Raw genomic sequence first — 21037 nt, forward strand, 5'->3', positions numbered from 1 at the left:
TTACTTTATACCCCTGATTGTGACGTCCCATCTTTTGTCACTGAGGCTTGGAACGAAGAGCTGTCGGCGTTACTGGTGGTTAATGGACGTAACGAGGAACCTGAGAGTCAAGACGTCTAACACCTGCCTGGGGCTCTTGGGTTAGGTGGAGGATGTACTGGTGGTGATGTCCAGACATTCATCTGGGTTGAACTTCATACTGGTCGTAATACGAGACATGTAGTGATGAATAACGAAGGTAAGATGGAAGAGGCAGTTTTCTCTATGCTATGGAATTACAACTCTCCCCAATAGTGCATCCTCTTAAGAGCATGGACTAATAGAGATGAAAAGGATGTTGCTAATTGAATTGAACGCAAAAATTGTCTTTAATTTTGTACAGGATACCGAGTTTAACTTCCCTGCATGTTTTTATTTGATGATAAAATGGGAATCCAACGTACTACAGAAGCTTTTTCTTTCATATTACTCCATCACGTCCGACACTCCTCTCACGCTGACCTGGAAGTGTATCCGCAAGATAGCGGGTAAATTGGTTCCCGATGTCTCCCCGGTCCTCCACCTCTGTGGTAATCTTGTGGCGGACCTGTTGCAGGTCGCGTCCGAACTGGGTTCATACTTTTTATGTTAGCTCAGGTTCTCATCTTCCTCAATCTTTCCTTCTTCATAAGCCTGATCTTGAATCTCGTCCTTTAGATTTCTGCACCCATCTCGGACTTCCCTATAACGATTTCCCCCCCTCCCCCTCCCTCCTCTGTCTCTCTCTCTGTCTCTTAAGAAAGAGGACTAAAGTAAACTCCTAGTGTATATTCATCAAGAACTAGGGGTACACCTTACGTTGCTTATATATAACCTTGCCTATTAAGAATGACACCTACATAGGGCGTATTCATTAGTATGTGGCGTCGTCATGAACAAAGAATATAGAAATACGTTAAAAAGTGAATTATATTTATTTAATATTATACACATTTTACTTGAAAAATAAATATTGGTCATCAACAGATTGACAAACAAAAAAAATGTATTTTAATCAGGATGACAAGCTTCCCTGTAGCGTAAAGCGACATTCTGCTGTGTACTGCTGTTTAAAGAATGGAATTATAAGTGCATGAATAAGCTGATTGATCACAGGGAGACGCATCATTCAGTTAATATCTTGATGTCAAATCTATCAAATCGGATTAATTAGCTATTCTAAAAAACCTTAGTTAAATTATATTTGGTAAAATAATTTAAAAGAAAAGTTTTATTGTAGCTTCAGATAATATGGAAAGTAAATGTGGGCGAATGAAGACAAATACAAAACAATGATTTCAAATTAAGATTTTGAATAAATAATTTTGAGCACGATAGTGTCATGTGCTCCAAAATTATTTTAATCAATTTTTTTTATAAGGCTTATAATTTTATTATGTAAAAATAGCCAGAGAGATGTCAAATCTTGGCAATTATTGGGATTTATAAGCATAACTTTTCTCCTTAAATTTCTATAGAGACAAATGTCAAATGACATACGCAGTCTTCTAAGAATTAATATTTATAATGTTCGTAAATCAAATCAAATCATACATATATATAATATAATATTCATCATTTAATGGTATATGAACCATATATTAAACTTTTTGCTGATCACACCTTGCAAACACGTGGTGAAGAAATATGGATAGAGCAGTTTATTTCCGCCCATCCAAATCTAAGAATTAAAGCAAATATTGTGTTTAAATGTTCATTTGTGATTCATAAATATCAGTTATGAATCTTTAATATCAACAAAAGCACAAAGTGCAGAAAACAGTAACACCCGTATGCATGCATGTTTATGATTGCGGCGAGGGGCAGAGTTATATTTGTCTGTTGGCAGTTACTTCTCTACGTTTTAACTAAACTGTATTACGAATACTCTCAAGCTCTTATATTCTGATTGGACAATGAGGTTAGGTTGGGGAACGAGACAAGAAAAGTTCCAGTGTGGCTGACATAGTTAATTTAAAACGTGGTCTTAATTCATTCAAGCCAAAGGTGATCGCTGAGGTTATCTTTGGATAGCTGATCTAAGTCGATCTATGATTGGTATGAGAATAAAGAAACTTTTGATAAATTAAGTAAACCAAATTGACTAGGAGGTGGATAATAGCTAAATATATATTTGTTCTATCATTTGACAAACTCATTTTTATTTATGATAGTTTAGAGGGAATGTTCATAGACGCACCTTATCTTGTAAGGGGAACACGTAATTAATTAGGTAAAAGCACTTGTGAGAAATGAGCATTTTCCATAACCTGGATTCCAAGACCACAGTCGATTTTGTAATTATAATTATATTTTAAGATTGCGAAATGTTTAATTTAGTGATTTCAGTGAAAACTTGCCGACTTACATAAACAAATAATGAAATATGATATATCTTTGGTTATTGCTATACTAAGGAAAAATTACCAATGGTAGTTCAAGTCTCTGGAAGGTTTTCACTTATCACAGAATTAGCTAGTCTGCTTGCGTCCTCTCCGAGAACAGTTCCAACTGGCACAGCTGTTACCTGCACTCCCAAGATCACTGATGGGATGATTGTCTCTTATTTTGTGTCAGATGTACTGGAGTCTTGTGTGTTAAGTACCCGACGTGAGTACTCTGCCACGTGCTCCACCCCTCTAGATGATGCCACGTGCAGGTTCTGAGCTGTCACGCGCGGGTTGATGAGAGTATTGTGCAACTCTGCGATACTTGAGGAGCAGGCTGCCGCCGGATCTCCCGAAGCTGACAGCATGCCCTTCCAGTACTCGTTCCCGGGGAATGCGTTGCTGTCCCAGGCGAAGGTGGAGACTAGTATTGTGCCAGCAGGGACAGGAGCGTGCAGGTTCCGCTGGGAGAAGTGTACAGTGACGCTGGTATCGGGGAAGACTTCTCCGTTGCCTACCCCACAACACGTTGACGCCTTAGTCCAGCTGAAGTCAAGATGGGCGATGTGTGTGGTGTCAGTAGCTTTCAGCGCCGCTCCCCAGGCATCCACGTATAGCTGGTTCTGATGGGAGGAGACCCGCCACACCCCAAGGCCCAGTCCCACCACGTGCACGTAAGCCTTCTTTCCTGCAGCAGCAGCACGAACCCCGGCCTCCGCCAGCAGCGTCTCCGCCGACAGCTGAATGCGCGCCTGATATACTTGGGAGTTTAAGAACATTCTGGAAGATAAATTGATGAAAATACCTTCAGGTGCCTCTTCTGCCTGCTTCCAAGTAGGAAGGGGCACTGTACCCCAGAGTCGACCCCACTCTCGCACAAGCCACCGCTTTTTGGGGGGGCTGTCACCGTACCCGCGGTCATGGGTATTCTGGTCGGGAGTAACTACACAGTCCTGCCACTCCATGACTCCCTCACGCTCGAACCTGGTGCCCACCATGCCCACGATGATGCCCTCCGGTTGGTAGCTACCCGGGGCCCCAGGCACTCCGCGGTTATGGCGGCTCCCATCATTGATAAAGGTCGACTTGGAAGACACGCACACCAGAGCTGCGAGTTTCATCTCATCGTAGCTCATGTACTCCTGTAGGCACACATTGGCACGCTCGTGAGAGTGGCCGATTTCTTCGAAGCCGTCGCAGCCCTCAGTGCCATCCCGCAGGACGTAGTTGTCGATGGGGGTGAAGAAGACGATGGGTCGCTTCTTGAGGAGGCGGTCGACCAGGTCCAGCAGGCTCAGCGAGGAGTACAGCTCTCTGTGGGAGACACGACTGGCTTCATTAACAAAGAAATGTATTTCAGTACATAAGTTAATATGTGCTAATGCACATATATTTACTCGCACGTATAAAATATAATAGCAATGCAGAAGATGAGTCACAGTAATGTGCTGAAGATATGACGACCGACCCACAGCAGAAGATGGAGAAACGTCGATGTTTCGGTCCGTCCTGGAACTCATGTCTTGACAACACACGACTTGATAATGGTTCAAGACGGACCAAAACGTCGTCGTTCCTTCCTCTTCTGATGTGTGGTTTGGTTATCAACACAGCAGTATTATACAAGTAATTGTGTAACATCACATCAATATCTGTATCTTCCAGAGTTACATACATACATCTACCCGTATATTATACACAATTAATTATGCATAATATATTATGCACCTCAACACAATTTGGCAAACCACAAAACTACACCACAATACCACATCACACCATCACAATACCACATCACACCACCACTCCCACGGCAATATACTCACCTAGCACAACTAGATGGGTACATTACCACAACACATCAACACAATACTTCACTACCACAATACCACACAACAATATCCCACCACACCTCAGTGACAATACAATACCACAACACATGAACACAGTAGCACACGACACCTGCACAATACCACACATCACAACACCACCACCACCACTATACCACACACCACCACCACCACCACTATACCACCACATCATTACAAAACAGGTCCACACAGTACCCACTTCTCCTTCCTCCTGCCGTAGGTTCTCTTATAATGAAGGAAGGCTGCGAGCAGAGGCAGGACCCGGGCGTGGACGAGGGGGTAGGTCGAGTTGACCTGCTCCTCCAGGCTCTCCTGCTGCAGGCCGCCCTGAAGAAGGTCGTCGCCCGTCAGGCCAGGGGGCAGCAGCGGTGGTCAGGGGCCATAGGAGCAAACATAGATGTATTGGCAGTAATAAGAACATGTCATGAACATGTCAACAAAAGGAAACTGAAGAAGTCCTAATGACCCATACATTAGTTACCAGTATTGACATCATTAATGGGATAACTGTGTGTTGATGATCATAGTAAGATTACTGTACTGTCTTTATCATAAACTATATAATAATCTACATTCTGTACAGATGCATTAGTAATTGTGTACGACTTTATCCTATAAGATTTATGCTTCACTGGAAATGTATAATGCAAATGTAATTCGAAGACTGAGCCATTAACTATTTATAAGAAACATTTATAAGCTGCTCTCTCTCTCTCTCTCTCTCTCTCTCTCTCTCTCTCTCTCTCTCTCTCTCTCTCTCTCTCTCTCTCTCTCTCTCTCTCTCACTCACTCACCTTTAGCAAAGTCTTGAGCCTGGCTGTGTATACTGGAAACACAACGGGGAAGCGATCACTCTTCTCCATTACCTCCTGAAGAGTCACTGTGGGAAGTGGTTCCACCAGGGCGAGTTGACGCAGGTGTTCCGTAAGGAGGTCCTCCGTCAACTGTTCCGGGCTGCTGCTGCTGCCAGTGTCCATCCTGCCGCTGGTGGTGGAGGCGTCAACTTACAACTGGTGACAATGTTGACAGTTGTGGTGTGATGACAATGTTTATTTATGTTTTATTCTACAAGTTGTTTCTATAGAGATGGAGGGCTGGTGTTCTCTTCTACAGTAGCAAACACTTGCGCGGTCTGTCTGGGGGAGGATTAAACCATCCCCCTTGTCGCATAACCACGCTGTTCGAACCAAAACTTCTCCATAAAGACTAAACAAGCTAGGTTTAAACACAGCACTAAGGAGGATAACATATGTGCACATGTTTGTATACTGTGAGCACAAAGGGTCAACTTTGTAACTCCTGTGGTAACAGCTCTGCAAGATGCAACATTGAGTCAACAATTCTTATTTATAATGGATTTTTAACTGAAGTGTGGGATAGGGTGCATAATAAATGAACTAAACTAAACACAAATTACTCGTTCACTTTAGGAGGCATATAAATAACATCTGATACTTATGAATAAATAAATAAATAATCAAATTACTTAACCAAAGGTACACATACACAGTTATGTACAAAATTTAATAGTAAGCAATTTTAACAAATTTCTGAACATGGAGTTAGCTCAAATTATTTTTTTTTACTGTTAAATCATTCACGTGATGATATTTTAATACTATAACAGCAGATTTATTAATTAAAAACAAATCTGAAGAATATGTCTGGCTTATACTAGTAACCCCGTAAATAGCAATAGAAACTGTTTTCTATGATAATCAAATTTGAGAAAACGAGTTCCTGACTCATGGCCGCAGAGCGACTCGGTGAGACCAACATGTGTGAATTTACATTTTCTCCACCACAGGAAGCAAGTATCTAATTATCCCACGCACTCCACCATCGCCGAACACTTCGCAAGCAACTTACCTGGAGTCTGGAGAGAAACAGGCGAACCAGACTCTTGGAGTGGCAGCAACCTGCAGGTAAATATTAGAGGCACTTGCAGGCAGTGTTGACAGGTGGTGTTGTGTCAGGCAGCAAACTTCGGACCGTCACGTGAGGATCGATTTGTTCCTGAAAGTTTATAGCGAGGCGGGTTATGTGTTGTTTATGATCCGCAAGATATATACATGAATCTACATAATGTAATGGAAAAATATGTTCTATCCGCTATGAAAATAAAACTAAAAAAATAAAAGCTAGTATCCACTAGGAAATTACAACGAAAGCGTCCGAACGTTATCGTGTTTCAACGCATTATCAAGGGAATACAGACGTCCTGTATTTCCTGGATAATGTCTTGAAACGCGAAAACGTTTGGAACTTTCGTTTTTTTCCTAGTAGTAGTAGGCATCCATCAGTCTCGGGAGACTATGGAGTTGCGCTCTGGTGTAGGCCTGGTCTGGAGTGGCCTCTCCAGGGCGCAAAGCCAGGGTAGGTTGATTCGGGGGAGAAGCTGTTACCCAGGCAGCAGGTCCCCTCCCCCCCCTCTCTCCACGGCGCTGAAAGTCTCCAATGGAAAGGCATACGCCAATACGATTGGTTCCAGCGCCGTCGCAGGAACTGAGAGTTCCGGGGTTGACCTCGAAGTTGGTGAAAAAGGGCACAGAGACCTCCAAACCCAGAGATCGCCGTGGGGGTCGGGGCCGGAGAAGAACCACCCCAGCCTCTTGAAGCAGACTGGGTCAAATTTGATTCAGAAAAGGCCCTGGTTAATGGGGCCCTACACGGGGGTCACACCTGGGGACCGTACGACAGGACCCCAAAGCAGCATGCACCGAGGGTGGGATTAACAAGTTGATATATTGGGATGAGCCTGTCAAGATAAGTGTTGATAACATATTTACTGAGTCCACTCTGCTGTGGATGGATATATGGACCTGTCTCACCAATGCATCAGCCCTCGTAAAATGCTCTTAAAATATGTATACGGATGCACGTGTGTGTGTATTATTATATATATATATATATATATAATATATATATATATAATGTTGTATATTATTAATTGTTTAAAAAAATATTTAATTTACAGAATCTTAAACTAGCCTCCATCCTCTCCACATACGGGAGGCATACGTTACGGCATGAGTTACGAGGAAAGGCTGCGTGAAATGCACCTCACGACACTGGAAGACAAGAGTAAGGGGAGACATGATCACAACCTACAAAACTCTTAGGGGAATTGACGGGGTAGATTAAGATAAACTGTTTAACACGAGGTTCTCGCAAATTTAATAAGTCAATATTGACTTATTAGTTGCGTGCATAGGTGACATACTTAACATAATAGTTTCCCTTGAAAAGCTTCATAGAAAACACCGACCTTACCTAACCTACTTAGTATGTTAAGATAAGCATCTTATTGCTTCGTAATTACAATTATTACCTAACCTATACCTATAATAGGTTAAGTAACAATTGTAATTACGAAGCTATAAGATGCTTATTTTAACATACTAAGTAGGTTAGGTAAGGTCGGTGTTTTCTATGAAGCTTTTCAAGGGAAACTATTATGTTTAGTATGTCACCTATGCACGCAACTAATAAGTCAATATTGACTTATTAAATTTGCGAGAACGGGTTGCACGAGGGGTACACGAACAAGGGGACACAGGTGGAGACTGAGTACCCAAATGAGCCACAGGGACGTTAGAAAGAACCTTTTCAGTGTCAGAGTAGTTAACAGATGGAATGCATTAGGCAGTGATGTGGTGGAGGCTGACTCCATACACAGTTTCAAATGTAGATATGATAGAGCCCAGTAGGCTCAGGAACCTGTGTATCAGTTGACTGACAGTTGAGAGGCGGGACCAAAGAGCCAGAGTTAACCCCCGCAAGCACAAATAGGTGAGTACAACTAGTTGAGTACACGCACAAGGGAACACAGGTGGAAACTGAGTACACAAATGAGTCACAGAGACATTAGAAACATTTTTTGTGTGTGAAAATCGTTTTTCTAATGTAAATAGAGCCCAGTAGGCTCAGGAATCTGTAAATCCAAGTGATTGACAGTCAAGAGCTAGAGGCGGGCCCCAAAATCCAAACTCAGCCCCCACAAGCACACAAGCTCAAATTAGGAGTGTACTCATAATCATATATGTACCTCCCCCCCCCCCACCCCAGCAACCAAACAACAGTGGTGCCACATCTGAAATACACTGTTGTACTAATCAGGTTCCAGGTCTCCAGTTCTAGTTAAACTACTTGGAATTATTCACCTAATCCCCCCCACACTCGAGCAATCTGCTCCTCACTGACCTGGAGTGGAGTTGAGAGCCCGACTATTGTTAACATGTCCCTCTACCGTAGTCTCGCACCCCGCCACCCTCACACGGTCACACCTTCCTCTGCGGCTCCAGATATTGCACCACGTGTTTTACTGCACAAGTGCACGGGGTGTAGTCGTCGCTGGGCCCGTCAGTCCGTCTGTGGCGACCGTAAGAAGACATATTTAAGTGCTTGGAGACCGCCACAGCAGCAACAGCAGCGGCAGGTAAATTATGAGTATTGTTATATTAGTGACTGTTGTTTGGCTACGTGGTAACTCTGGGTGCGAGTTGCCACTTGTCAATATTTTCTTTTACAAGGAACGCGTTGGGTGCTCATTTTTTTTTTTGAGATATATACAAGAGTTGTTACATTCTTGTACAGCCACTAGTACGCGTAGCGTTTCGGGCAGGTCCCTGGAATACGATCCCCGCCGCGAAGAATCGTTAAGATTCGATTCGCCAATCGAATCGTCATGAATTATGTTTACTGTTTGGAGCAAGTGAATGAACGCTGTAAACTGCTATTTGCGCTCTCATATCGCGCAAGCGCACACGTTTACACCAGCAAACATTCCTGTTACGTTACACGGATCATTCCTAGGACCTATACTGTTCCTGATATATGTAAATGATCTCCCAGAGGGTATAGACTCGTTGCTCTCATTGTTTGCTGATGATGCAAAAATTATGAGGAGGATTAAGACGGAGGAAGATAGTATGAGGCTACAAGATGACCTAGACAAACTGAAGGAATGGTCCAACAAATGGCTATTAAAGTTCAACCCGAATAAATATAAGGTAATGAAACTAGACGGAGCAAATAGGAAGCCAGACACCGGATACCGAATGGGAGATGAAGTCCTTCGTGATGCCCAATAAACTCACACTATTTGTCAAATATAGATCCTGATCTTAAATGATTTCCCCATTTTGCACCCGCATGATACAACAAATTTTAAGTGTTGACAACTGTTAAACTTCCTGTTTGATAAGTTGTTCACTTCAAACAGTTAGGCAAGTCCCAGCTGTGTCTGGGTACAAATGACAGGATGAACTTAACTTTACAAATGAGGTGGTAGAAGTGCTGGGAGTAAAAATAGAGAAAATAAACTTAGTTATTATTCTAATATACAAACCGCTAGATGCAACGGCTGAGGAACTCGCAGAACTGATAAACAAAATAGAGAAAAGCCTTGATAATTTGGCAAACCCGATACCTAATATTATCTTCCTAAGTGACTTCAACCTGCCTAGCCTAAGATGGAGAATAGCAAACAATAATATCACTTTCACGCGCCCGTGTGCGCCCGGCAAACAAGGAAAAAAGTTAGCACAATGTGCTCTCGGCGTTTGCAGGCGACCGAGCGGAAACACTGAAAAGTGTACACTCTTTTCACTGTCCTGATCTTAATTTTCGAGGTACAGATTTCATTTTTTTACCAATGTGTTCGCAATAGAATGTTCTAGAAGAACATATGTATAAAATGTCACCAAACTGTGATTTAAACCACTACCAATAAAGAAGATACGTGGATCACTTGCCATGAGCTAGTGCATGAGCTCCAAACAGCGACGAGATGTTTCCATTCTTTTCAGGGTTGTCAACTCCACACTTGTCCTACAGCGTTAAATTTGGTATCTTTGAGATCGCAATAAAATTCCATACACGAACATATGCATATAAATGAAGAATGATGATCGCGGCCCACCCGCAAGAGTGTGGGAAGAGGGCGAAGTGTTATCTGTTACCGCACATCGGCGATCTACAATAGTTTTACCACGAAGATACAAAACAATGCCGTTCTCCCAAATAGGCTATGTGGCTACTAAAGAAAACGTAACTTTTATGGTAAACATGTTCATACTATCCCCAAGTCGATGGGATAAGAATTGAATTTTATAGAAATATTTGTTCGTCGGACATAAAAAGATGTCCAACACTAGCATCCGGGCGGCTTCAAGTGACCTCCGACGGACTCCCTCTTGTGTCCACGGTTCAGGAAAGTGATATTATACCAGGAAATTTATCTGGACATAACCAACCACAGATTAGAGAACTATTTAGATTCTGTGACAAATTTTCACTCAACCAGCAGATAACAGAGCCAACTAGGAACGAAATTATTCTAAATCTGGTGTTCACGAACAATGACGATATAATTGACGATATAATCAGGGACCTTACGATCTCAGATACCAGATACTCAGCTCACAATCTCATTGAAGTACAAACTAACATCGGTAATGTTTTTTTTTTTTTTTTTTTTTTTTTTGAGATATATACAAGAGTTGTTACATTCTTGTACAGCCACTAGTACGCGTAGCGTTTCGGGCAGGTCCCGAAACGCTACGCGTACTAGTATTAATCCTATGGTCCCTGGAATACGATCCCCTGCCGCGAAGAATCGTTTTTTTTTTTCATCAAAGTACACATTTTACTGTTGCGTTAAACAGAGGCTACAGTTAAGGAATTGCGCCCAGTAAATCCTCCCCGGCCAGGATACGAACCCATGACATAGCGCTCGCGGAACGCCAGGCGAGTGTCTTACCACTACACCACGGAGACTGCTCTGCTCGGAGACTAATGATGACCAAACCACTCACCAGAAGATAAGGAGACGTCGAAGTTTCGACTTGATAATGGTCCGGACCGAAACGTCGTCGTCGTCTCCTCATCTTCTGGTGTGTGGTCTGGCCATCATATCTTCTGCCACGGTATCGTGCCTCATCGTCAGTAACATAACCGCTGGCTGTTCCAGAGGAAGCCAGTTGGATAAGGCTTAGAATGAGAGCTATTGGAAGAGAAAGAGCTAAACCTGCTAGCAGGGTCAGAACTGACGAACACCTATGTATATCCACCAAGCTTAATACGCACAGACGTTATATATGTATCCATATATCTATACTAGAAAAGAGAGACGGTTTTGAGAGAAGGCTAGCCCAGACACTTGGGCTACCCTCACCCAAATTGGCAGATGGAATGGTCTAAGGTACGGGACGTACATAGGCTGGTCGGGGTATGTCGAAGTTAAATGCTTCTACAAATATTTGTAAATATCCATACCCACAGGAATTTTAATGCTAGAAATAAATGCAGAAGGAAAATAGAAGAAGGCAGAGGAGAACAGCAATCATACAGTTGTTTCAAAACTTCTTGAGGTGCAGGAAACAGGTGGGGGGGGGGGTGAGCCGAGGGGTGTTCTAGGGAATAGGGGCGAGGGGGGGGGGGCAATAGGGTGAAGAAGCGGATAGGGTTCAAAGAAGGGGGAAGAGACCAGGGAAAGGTTAGGGTGATGAACGAAGGGGGCGACCAAGGAGATGAGGACAATGGGGACAAAGGGAGATGGGGGGAAAAGTGGGGAAGGATGACAGTGTATGGGGCTGGTGGACACAGGGTGACAGTGTATGGGGCTGGTGGACACAGGGTGACAGTGTATGGGGTTGGTGGACACAGGGTGACAGTGTATGGGGCTGGTGGACACAAGGTGACAGTGTATGGGGCTGGTGGACACAAGGTGACAGTGTATGGGGCTGGTGGACACAGGGTGACAGTGTATGGGGCTGGTGGACACAAGGTGACAGTGTATGGGGCTGGTGGACACAAGGTGACAGTGTATGGGGCTGGTGGACACAAGGTGACAGTGTATGGGGCTGGTGGACACAGGGTGACAGTGTATGGGGCTGGTGGACACAAGGTGACAGTGTATGGGGCTGGTGGACACAAGGTGACAGTGTATGGGGCTGGTGGGCACAGGGTGACAGTGGATGAGGCTGGTGGACACAGGGTGATAGTGTAAGGGGCTGGTGGACACAAGGTGACAGTGTATGGGGCTGGTGGACACAAGGTGATAGTGTAAGGGGCTGGTGGACACAAGGTGACAGTGTATGGGGCTGATTTCTATAACATTGATCAGCATTTCCTCTTTACGCCAGTTTGCAGGTCTTCGGGCGTCTTGAGGATCGTGTGCTGGACCTCGTCTCGAGCCTCTTCAAGACCGTACTCAAGAATCCTGCCCAAAAACAACTCCTAACATCAGCAGACCTACTAGAGCTATGGCGAGCCTTATCGACCCGAGGTGGGACTCAGCAGTGGTGAAGGAGTACCTCAAGGGAGCCTCCAGAGTAACTCCGCCACCCAGGGTCGACCTCGAAAAGTTTATGGAAGCCAGCAACAAGTTTTTCGTGAATTTTCCCGTCAACACTGCCAGAGTGGAGACCCTCGTTAAGGTTCGTGTTTTAGTGAAGTGTGAACGCATGACGATGAGGTTACTGTGAATGGTGGTTGTGTATGCTGCAGTTTGGTCTGGGGGAATTTGTTTGGGTGTACTTCGGCGATAATCTTAGTTGAGTTTAGATGAGCTACTGTTAGGGGACTGGAGTCAGTGGGATGATAAGACTGACGCAAGTGAACTGTGGTGGTTTGGATAATGCAGATGACAACTGAAGATAGTATGGCATAGTATACCATAGTCAAAGGACAACACACCTGTCAGGTTCTTGGGGTTCCCCAAGAGCAACGTTGTCAGCGCGTCACCATACCAGTTACTAGCCTGAACGTGACTGTCCGGTGCCGTGTACAGCACACCCTTGTCATGTTTGTGGCAAGGATGGGGCTAGTATAGAGCTGGTGTATAAAGTAGGAGAGGACCCAAATAAAGTCCTTGAATGGTCACCCCTGCCATTTAAAGCAAAGCTTCGAATGGTCAAATAAAGTCGGTGGTGTATAAAGTGGCTGAGAATTGTGAGAATGGGTGTGAATATAACACATATGAGTGGATTGGGTTAGTACAGAGTCGGGATTAGTACAGGGTGGGTTTGAGTTAGGCAAGCGTGGAGGAGCTATTGTTGGTAGGTGTGGATATGATTGTTGGGTGTGAATGTGGCTGGTGTACACATAGATACTATTATTAGGGCTGGTGGACACTGGGTGAATGTGGATGAGGTTATGAGGAGAATGGATGGAGCTGGAACATACAGGATGATAATGGATGGGTCTGATGGACACAGGGGGATACTGGATAGGACTGGTGGACAGAGTGTATTTACCTACGTATAGTTACAGGATGAGAGCTACGCTCGTGGTGTAACTAAAGTGTCCCGTCTTCCCAGTACTTTGTTGTATAACGCTTTGAAACTACTGACGGGTTTGGCCTCCACCACCTTCTTACTTAGCTTGTTCCAACCCTCTACCACTCTGTTTGCAAAAGAAAACTTTCTATTTTTTCGGTAACATATTAATCCGTAACATTATTTCCTTAGATTGAATCTATGGCCTCTTCTTCTTCTTCTTGAAGATGCCATTTTCAGTTATTCGTCTTTGTCACTTTGATCGATTCCTGTTATTATTTTGTAGTGATCATATCGCCTCTTTTTCTTCTATCTTCAAATTTTGCCATGTTTAACGCCTCTATTCATAACTTGTTTTTCAGTTCGTGAAGCCATTTAGTAGCATGCCGTGGCACCTTTTCCAGTTTACTGATGTGGTTTTTGAGATTTGGGCACCATACAACTGCTGCATATTCCAATTTCGGTCTCACAAAAGTCATGAACAGTTTCTTTAGTATTTCACCATCCATATAATTAAAAGCAAGTCTGAAGTTGGAAAGTGACGCATCAGCTCGTCTCACAATGTTCTTTATGTGTTCCTCTGGTGAGAGTTTACTGTCCAAAACCATCCCTCGATCTCGTTCTTTATTAGAGTTCTTACTAGGTTCTCTCCACATAATTTATAGGTTGTGTGTGGTCTATTTTCTCCATTTCTACATTCCATAACGTGACATTTATTCACATTTAATTCCAATTGTCAAATGGTGCTCCAAGCACTTGTTTTATCTAGGTCCATTATAAGAGCATCACAATCATCTACGATTACTGTCTTCTCTAATAGCTTATTAATTAGCATCATCAGCAAACATGCTCATATAATTCTGTATTCCTTCTGGTAGATCGTTTATGTTGACGATGAACAGTACTGGTGCAAGAACTGAACCCTGAGGTACTCCGCTAGTAACATTCCTCCAGTCAGATACACATTGCCTCTAATTACCTCCCTTATCTTTCTTGCAGAATTTTTCTTATCCATGTCAGAAGTCTCCTTGTCACCCCTCCAGCATGTTTCAGTTTCCAAAAGAACCTTTTGTGTGGAACTTTGTCAAAAGCTTACTTAGGTCTAGATTGACACAGTAAACCCAACCATCTCTTTCCTGTAGAATCTCTGTGGCTCTATCATAAAAAACTAAGTAGATTTGTTACACAGGATCTTCGTGTTCGGAAACCATACTGTCCCTCTCATAGTGTGAGAGTGGTTGTACTGGTGAATACATAGTAATAGGGGATATGGCTGGTGTACACAGGGTTACTGTGAATGTAACTAATATACAGAGGGTTACAGTGAATTAGGCTGTTATATAGAGGGTGATTGTCCGAAACACTGTGCGTATTAGTGGTTTTGCAAGAGTGTAAAAATATCTCACAAACTCATTGTGCTTTCTTGTAAATAAATTTGTATTATTATTATTATTATTGTGGATGAGGCTAGTGCACACAGGGTGGGGGTGGATGAGGCTAGTACTGGCATGTGTGAACAGTTCCGGGATGGAGCAGCCAGGGATAGTGACGGTTGAGGCTGGTGTGTGAATAGACGAGTGTGACTAAATATAGACCATAGAACTAGTGTGGAGAGTTAAGTATTGTTGGGAGTGGATGATAATAACGTGTATTCTTGAACATGGATGAGTGTAAATGGGGTCCAGTGTCGACCCGTGTTGAAACACTCATGTATATTGGGGTAGGGGGGGGGTGTTGTTTCAGATGGGGCTAGTGGTGGCGGCTATGTGGATGGGACTAGTGGTGGGGGGTATGTGCATGGGGCTAGTGCTAGCGGGTTTGTGGATGGGGCTAGTGGTGGCGGGTATGCGTGCATGACCTAGTGTAGATGAGGCTACAGAAAGCGACTGTGGATGGGACTAGGGAGGGTAGGTGTAAAAGGGCTAGTGTAGGTTTGTGTAGAGATATAAGTGGATGAAAGGAGTGTGGGCTTTTGTAGTCAAGGTAGAGTAGATGAGTACGGATTATTTAGTGTTGGTGGAAATTGTATGGCCATTCGTGGATAGAGTGAGCGAGGATGAGCTAGTGAGTGGGTGTGGATGAGCTAGTGAGTGGGTGTGGATGAGTTAGTGAGAGTGGGTATGGATCAACGGGAATAGAATAGGTTGCAATAGGCAATGCTAAATATCCATTAATTCACCCATGTGTTATGAAACACAATAAAACTTCAGGTTCATGAAATCATGAGAGTAACTACACCCCACTTAACTACTAGCTACAAAATTGTTCCACATTAAGTGTTCGTTCTAACGCATAAACGTTATGAAAACCTCTCCAAGTGAAACAAAGTGTTGCATATTCCGTAGTCTGCCGTGTCTTAATGCGATGATAAACCGTCTCACAGGCCGGAAAAGAGGTTCAGAAGTTGATGGAACACATCAACAGTGCTCGTCCCGTCGTCCACCACCGCTGCCTGCCGCTCTTCGCCTCCTTCCTCCACCACAAGACGCATCACGGGACGTCCGTCGAGAAGTGAGTGTACACTCACACTGGTGCTCTCACGCAGCGTTCTGGGTGTGGTGTTGGGGCTGGGTGAGCTGCTGGAGGGTTCATAATTCAATATTTGTTTCTCCCTTCCTATTTACGCTACGATGCTGAAACTTGGACCAGATGGAACCCTTTTCATATACAACTCGTCAAAACTTTTTGATTGAAATCGAACCAGTTTTCAATCTATTGCTCCCTTAAGGCTGGCATGATAGCCTTACTAACCTTCAACCAGTAACTTTACTTTAGTCTTGAGCTTAATTCATGGGGCAGGACTAAAGTTTACTCTCAGAGTATATGCACTGGGCGGCAGAAATCATCTCTCGGTGCATATATATTAGTCATTATACTCACATTAACTTGTGTGGGTATCTATTCTACACTTGCTAAACAGTTTAACTAGTTTGAATTATTCAGCTTAAGTCTTCGTGTAAGATTTGTGTATGATATTTTCTTCTCTTCACAGTTCACTCGAGCAATAATACACTGAGAAACTGTGTATCAGTTATTAGGTGAATATATATATGTACAATATGATGGAATCTTAAGATCTAAAGTTTGGTTTAACCCCAACTTTTGTTTCCAGAGCCGTGTATGAGGGCATGGACTTGGTGGCTCTGGTGGACCGCCTCCTACGTAAGAGACCCGCCGCTTTCTTGGGGAGAAACGACCAGTACCTCCTTCGCGACAAGTCTCGAGGTCAAGGAGGCTTTGAGAAAATCGGCTCAGCTCAAGAAACGCAACCACTGTGCCTCAAGGACTACCTCAGCTATGATGAAATGAAGCTTTCTGCTCTGATCTCTGTGTCCTCGTCTTCCTTCTTTGTCAACAATGGATGCCGCACGAACAAGGGCGTTCCGGGCAGTGCTGGTAGTTTCCAGGAGGAGGGAGTTATAGTGGGGATGGTGGGCGCCAGGCTGAGAAAGAAGGGATATATGGAGTGGCAGGACTGTATTGTGACTAAGGCACAGAACACTCAACACAACGGTTATGGGAGCGTAGATCGTCCGTCGCTGCTTCAGCATCTGTGGGCTGTCATGTGGGAGTCGACGCTGCCCAAGTGGGACGACGTTTCAAGTCAAGACCGGGACTATATACAGGTTAACAAGCAGAGCTACCTCAACACGGCAGTATACAAGGCGCGCATACAGATAACCGCCGAAACTCTGCTGGCCGAGGCCAAGTGTCGAGCCATATCATCCGGATTGAAGGCGTACATTCACGTGGTCGGCCTCGGGCTGGGAGTGTGGCGAGCGTGTGAGCAGCAAGACAAGCTCTTCGTCGAGGCTTGGGGCTCTGCTCTCCAAGGTGGCGACACATCACATGTCGCTCACGTCGATTTCAGTTGGATTGGCGCCAAAGAGTGTGGAGGTGCGGAAGACGGGGAGGTGTTTCCTGGCACGAGCGTCACAATACACTTCTCTAAGCGTTCGCTGCACGACCCGGTGCCCCCGGGGACCATCCTAGTGGTCAGCTACGCCTGGGACGGAAACTCGCTGCCTGGAAATGAGTTCTGGATCGGGAAATTGGCCAGCACTGGAGACAGCGCCGCCGCGTGTTCGTCTGGCGTGGCCGAGCTGCACAACGCCCACATCAACGCCAACGTCTGTGGCGCCAACCTGCACGTGGCCGGGCCCTGGGGCGTGATGCACGTGGCAGAAGTTGCCAGCCGGCTCCGCTGAAACGTCACAACGTGATAATGTACATGGATGAGGCTGCCTGATGCTTCCGTTGACGTGTACTTCTTCGTTAGGTCAGGTACTTAACCATGGTCGCGAGCGCCCCCATGGCCAACATACCACGTTATTAAACACACACTGGAGGTGAGAGCTGGTAAGAGGCAGTAACAAGGAAAGGTCAAAGGTGAACTAAGAAGTGCTTCTGCTCAAGTCGAGTCAGTCGACCTCTCACTCTCGTTGTTAATATACTAATGTTAACTTGTTAATGTTAACAAGGTACTTTCTCCTCTAATTATTTTGTTATTATACTTTCTTCTGTCTTTCGACGAATGCTTGTTAATACACGATCTATAATTCATTAAAGCAAATAACTCAACACGTCAAAGAAATACAATTTACGAAATAGATTTAGAAATAGGGTAATAAATTTGTATTTGATTATGACCAATGTTTAACAAAACATATAAAAATATAAAAAATAAAACAAACTTATTTCCCCTGTAAAAGTTACGAAAAATAAAATTAAATAAAATTCCCCACACATGTATCTGTGCCACAAATCCAAACGGACGAGAGTTCAAAATTGTTGGGTCATTCTTGGCAAGAATTCAAAACACACAGGAAATTCCAATGGGTCCTTTCAGCATTTACAACGTCAATTCGGATGGAATTTGAGGTTGTGAAACACACATCTTTGTCCCTAGAGACTGTGGGAAGGGGGATAGGGGAGGAGGGGTTACATCTCTAGCCCTCTGAAGATTTCCAAAAGTGACAAAATGCTGGAACTCTGTTATGAATTATCCTCAAACCGAGATAGACAGCAAAGTCTTCATAAAATTTCTTGCGGACGCTGTGATTGCCTCACTATCGTTGCTAATATTTTATTGATGTGTTTTGTTTTCATTCGTCGTATTGCATATTTAGCGAGGATACGTTTTATTACGTTTTACTAAATATTTATATATGGCTACTTGTTTGTCGTTTCCGGTGGGGTCACGTGATATATCGCCGGGCTAAACAGGTTTTGGTCAGACCTTCGACACATCCGGTGTAGGGATGCACGACTTGCGTCAGACGTAAGTGGGAACACCCAACAATAACGCCAGGTACAGTCCGGTACACCCAACATTAACAGACCTTCCATACAGCAACACAAGAAACAGACCTCTGCAACACAGCAACACAAGAGACAGACATCTGCAACACAACAACACAAGAAACAGACCTCTGCAACACAGCAACACAAGAAACAGACCTCTGCAACACAACAACACAAGAAACAGACCTCTGCAACACAACAGCACAAGAGACAGACCTCTGCAACACAACAACACAAGAGACAGACCTCTGCAACACAGCAACACAAGAGACAGACCTCTGCAACACAGCAACACAAGAGACAGACATCTGCAACACAACAACACAAGAGACAGACATCTGCAACACAACAACACAAGAGACAGACCTCTGCAACACAGCAACACAAGAGACAGACCTCTGCAACACAGCAACACAAGAGACAGACCTCTGCAACACAACAACACAAGAGACAGACCTCTGCAACACAACAACACAAGAGACAGACCTCTGCAACACAACACATCACGGACAACAAACATCAATGAGAACGACACCAACAAACCAAGGATGAGAATGAGATATGTCTCAGTATCCAGAGTTTACACAGATAAACAAACCCGTGAGAATTTCTGCCGATGAGAACACAATATAAACACATACTCGTTCAACCCAGAAACATTTGACATCACAAAACGCACCAAAATGTTTACCAGATGGAAGGGTGTTGAGGCTATTTTATTGTGTCGATATGGAAGCCATTTTAATTAACCAAAAAGGTAAGATTTGTTGAGTTATTTTGCAAAATGAAGGTAAACATTTATGCAAAGTTTTAGGTCGGTTTGCGTGGCATCCCATTTTCTATTTAGCTAATCAAACAATAACGTTGGTCAAGGCGACCAGGACTGCAGCTAATATCTTCCAGCCGTACGTGACCTCTGCTGTGGCTCACCGGAGTCAGAAGTGGTCAGTCATGCTTGTACCATATCCGAGGTACAGCTTCGAGGTACTGCTTCGAGGTACAGCTTCGAGGTACAGCTTCGAGGTACAGCCCCGAGGTACTGTTTTTATCCATCAGGGTAAGATAATGTTGCACAAGGCCTCCTCCCACCGTGTGTACACAGCGCTTCACACTTGTGTCTACATAGCGCGTCCTCACACTTGTATGTACAGAACATTACTTACTGCTAGGTGTACACAACACCACCTCCCACAAGGTGTACATAACACCACCTCCCACAAGGTGTACACAACACCACCTCCCACAAGGTGTACACAACACCACCTCCCACAAGGTGTACACAACACCACCTCCCACTAGGTGTACACAACACCACCTCCCACAAGGTGTACACAACACCACCTCCCACAAGGTGTACACAACACCACCTCCCACTAGGTGTACACAACACCACCTCCCACAAGGTGTGCACGGTACACACAGTAGGCCCTTGGGTTACACATAACGGTGAAGGACTTCATCTGCACCTCACTAACTCCAGTATCATGCTAACTCAAAGATTAGTAGTCAGCATCACGTTAATATCTCATGCGTCAGTACAAGTTTTTTCAAGATTGCCAACGCACATATCTTATTAATTCAAACAAGACAAGGAATATAATAAACAAGACGACATATTTTATGACAATACCATGTCCGTAAACACTGATATGCTCTCAGGTAGATAAAGAGGAATATGCTGCAACCTGGCTCTCTGTCTGGTGTCTACTTATCTACTAACAAGTAGTTTGTCGCATCAGGAGACTAAGATGTTGCTATAATTATGTAGTATTGTTTGTCTTGCACGCCTCAAGGGTGATACAAGCGCAGACGGCCATGAAACGTAACATCTGAATAATGATTTCCCGAGGCGACGAGCCTTATACAGCTGTTGTCGCTGCCGGAGGTAGTGACGGAGGCCAATACTTGTATATCAGCGTCAGTACTTTGTATATCAGCGTCAGTACTTGTATATCAGCGTCAATACTTGTATATCAGCGTCAATACTTGTATATCAGCGTCAGTACTTGTATATCAGCGTCAATACTTGTATATCAGCGTCAATACTTGTATATCAGCGTCAGTACTTGTATATCAGCGTCAATACTTGTATATCAGCGTCAATACTTGTATATCAGCGTCAATACTTGTATATCAGCGTCAATACTTGTATATCAGCGTCAGTACTTGTATATCA

General features: G+C 44.0%; 2 protein-coding genes across 11 annotated transcripts in view; one reads left to right on the plus strand and one right to left on the minus strand.

The window, feature by feature from the left end:
- Window positions 1-938: 938 nt before the first annotated feature.
- Window positions 939-21037, minus strand: part of LOC123758700 (uncharacterized) — a 132484-nt gene continuing 112385 nt past the window's right edge. For 4 of the 9 annotated variants that reach the window (XM_069334495.1, XM_069334496.1, XM_045743259.2 and 1 more), the window contains exons 2-5: window positions 6146-6292; window positions 5071-5260; window positions 4476-4603; window positions 939-3719 (exon numbers count right to left, since the gene is read on the minus strand). In XM_069334495.1, coding sequence (XP_069190596.1) covers window positions 2582-3719; window positions 4476-4603; window positions 5071-5253 — 1449 coding nt within the window. In that variant the 5' untranslated portion in view covers window positions 5254-5260; window positions 6146-6292 and the 3' untranslated portion in view covers window positions 939-2581. Of the gene's footprint in view, window positions 3720-4475; window positions 4604-5070; window positions 5287-6145; window positions 6293-8479; window positions 8648-21037 lie in introns of those variants that run through there. The other 5 variants (XM_069334494.1, XM_069334493.1, XM_069334492.1 and 2 more) reach the window with 3 other exon arrangements.
- On the plus strand, window positions 6021-18299 carry LOC123758701 (uncharacterized). 2 transcript variants are annotated; one of them, XM_045743263.2, is made up of 4 exons: window positions 6021-6201; window positions 12424-12717; window positions 15941-16068; window positions 16670-18299. In XM_045743263.2, the coding sequence occupies exons 2-4, from the start codon at window positions 12544-12546 to the stop codon at window positions 17763-17765; spliced, it is 1398 nt and encodes a 465-aa protein (XP_045599219.2). In that variant the 5' UTR covers window positions 6021-6201; window positions 12424-12543; the 3' UTR covers window positions 17766-18299. The 2 variants fall into 2 exon arrangements, with proteins under 2 accessions (XP_045599219.2, XP_045599218.2); XM_045743262.2 differs by lacking the exon at window positions 6021-6201 and adding an exon at window positions 8576-8714.

Source organism: Procambarus clarkii, chromosome 31 (assembly GCF_040958095.1).
Source record: "Procambarus clarkii isolate CNS0578487 chromosome 31, FALCON_Pclarkii_2.0, whole genome shotgun sequence".
Taxonomy (NCBI): Eukaryota; Metazoa; Arthropoda; class Malacostraca; order Decapoda; family Cambaridae; genus Procambarus; species Procambarus clarkii.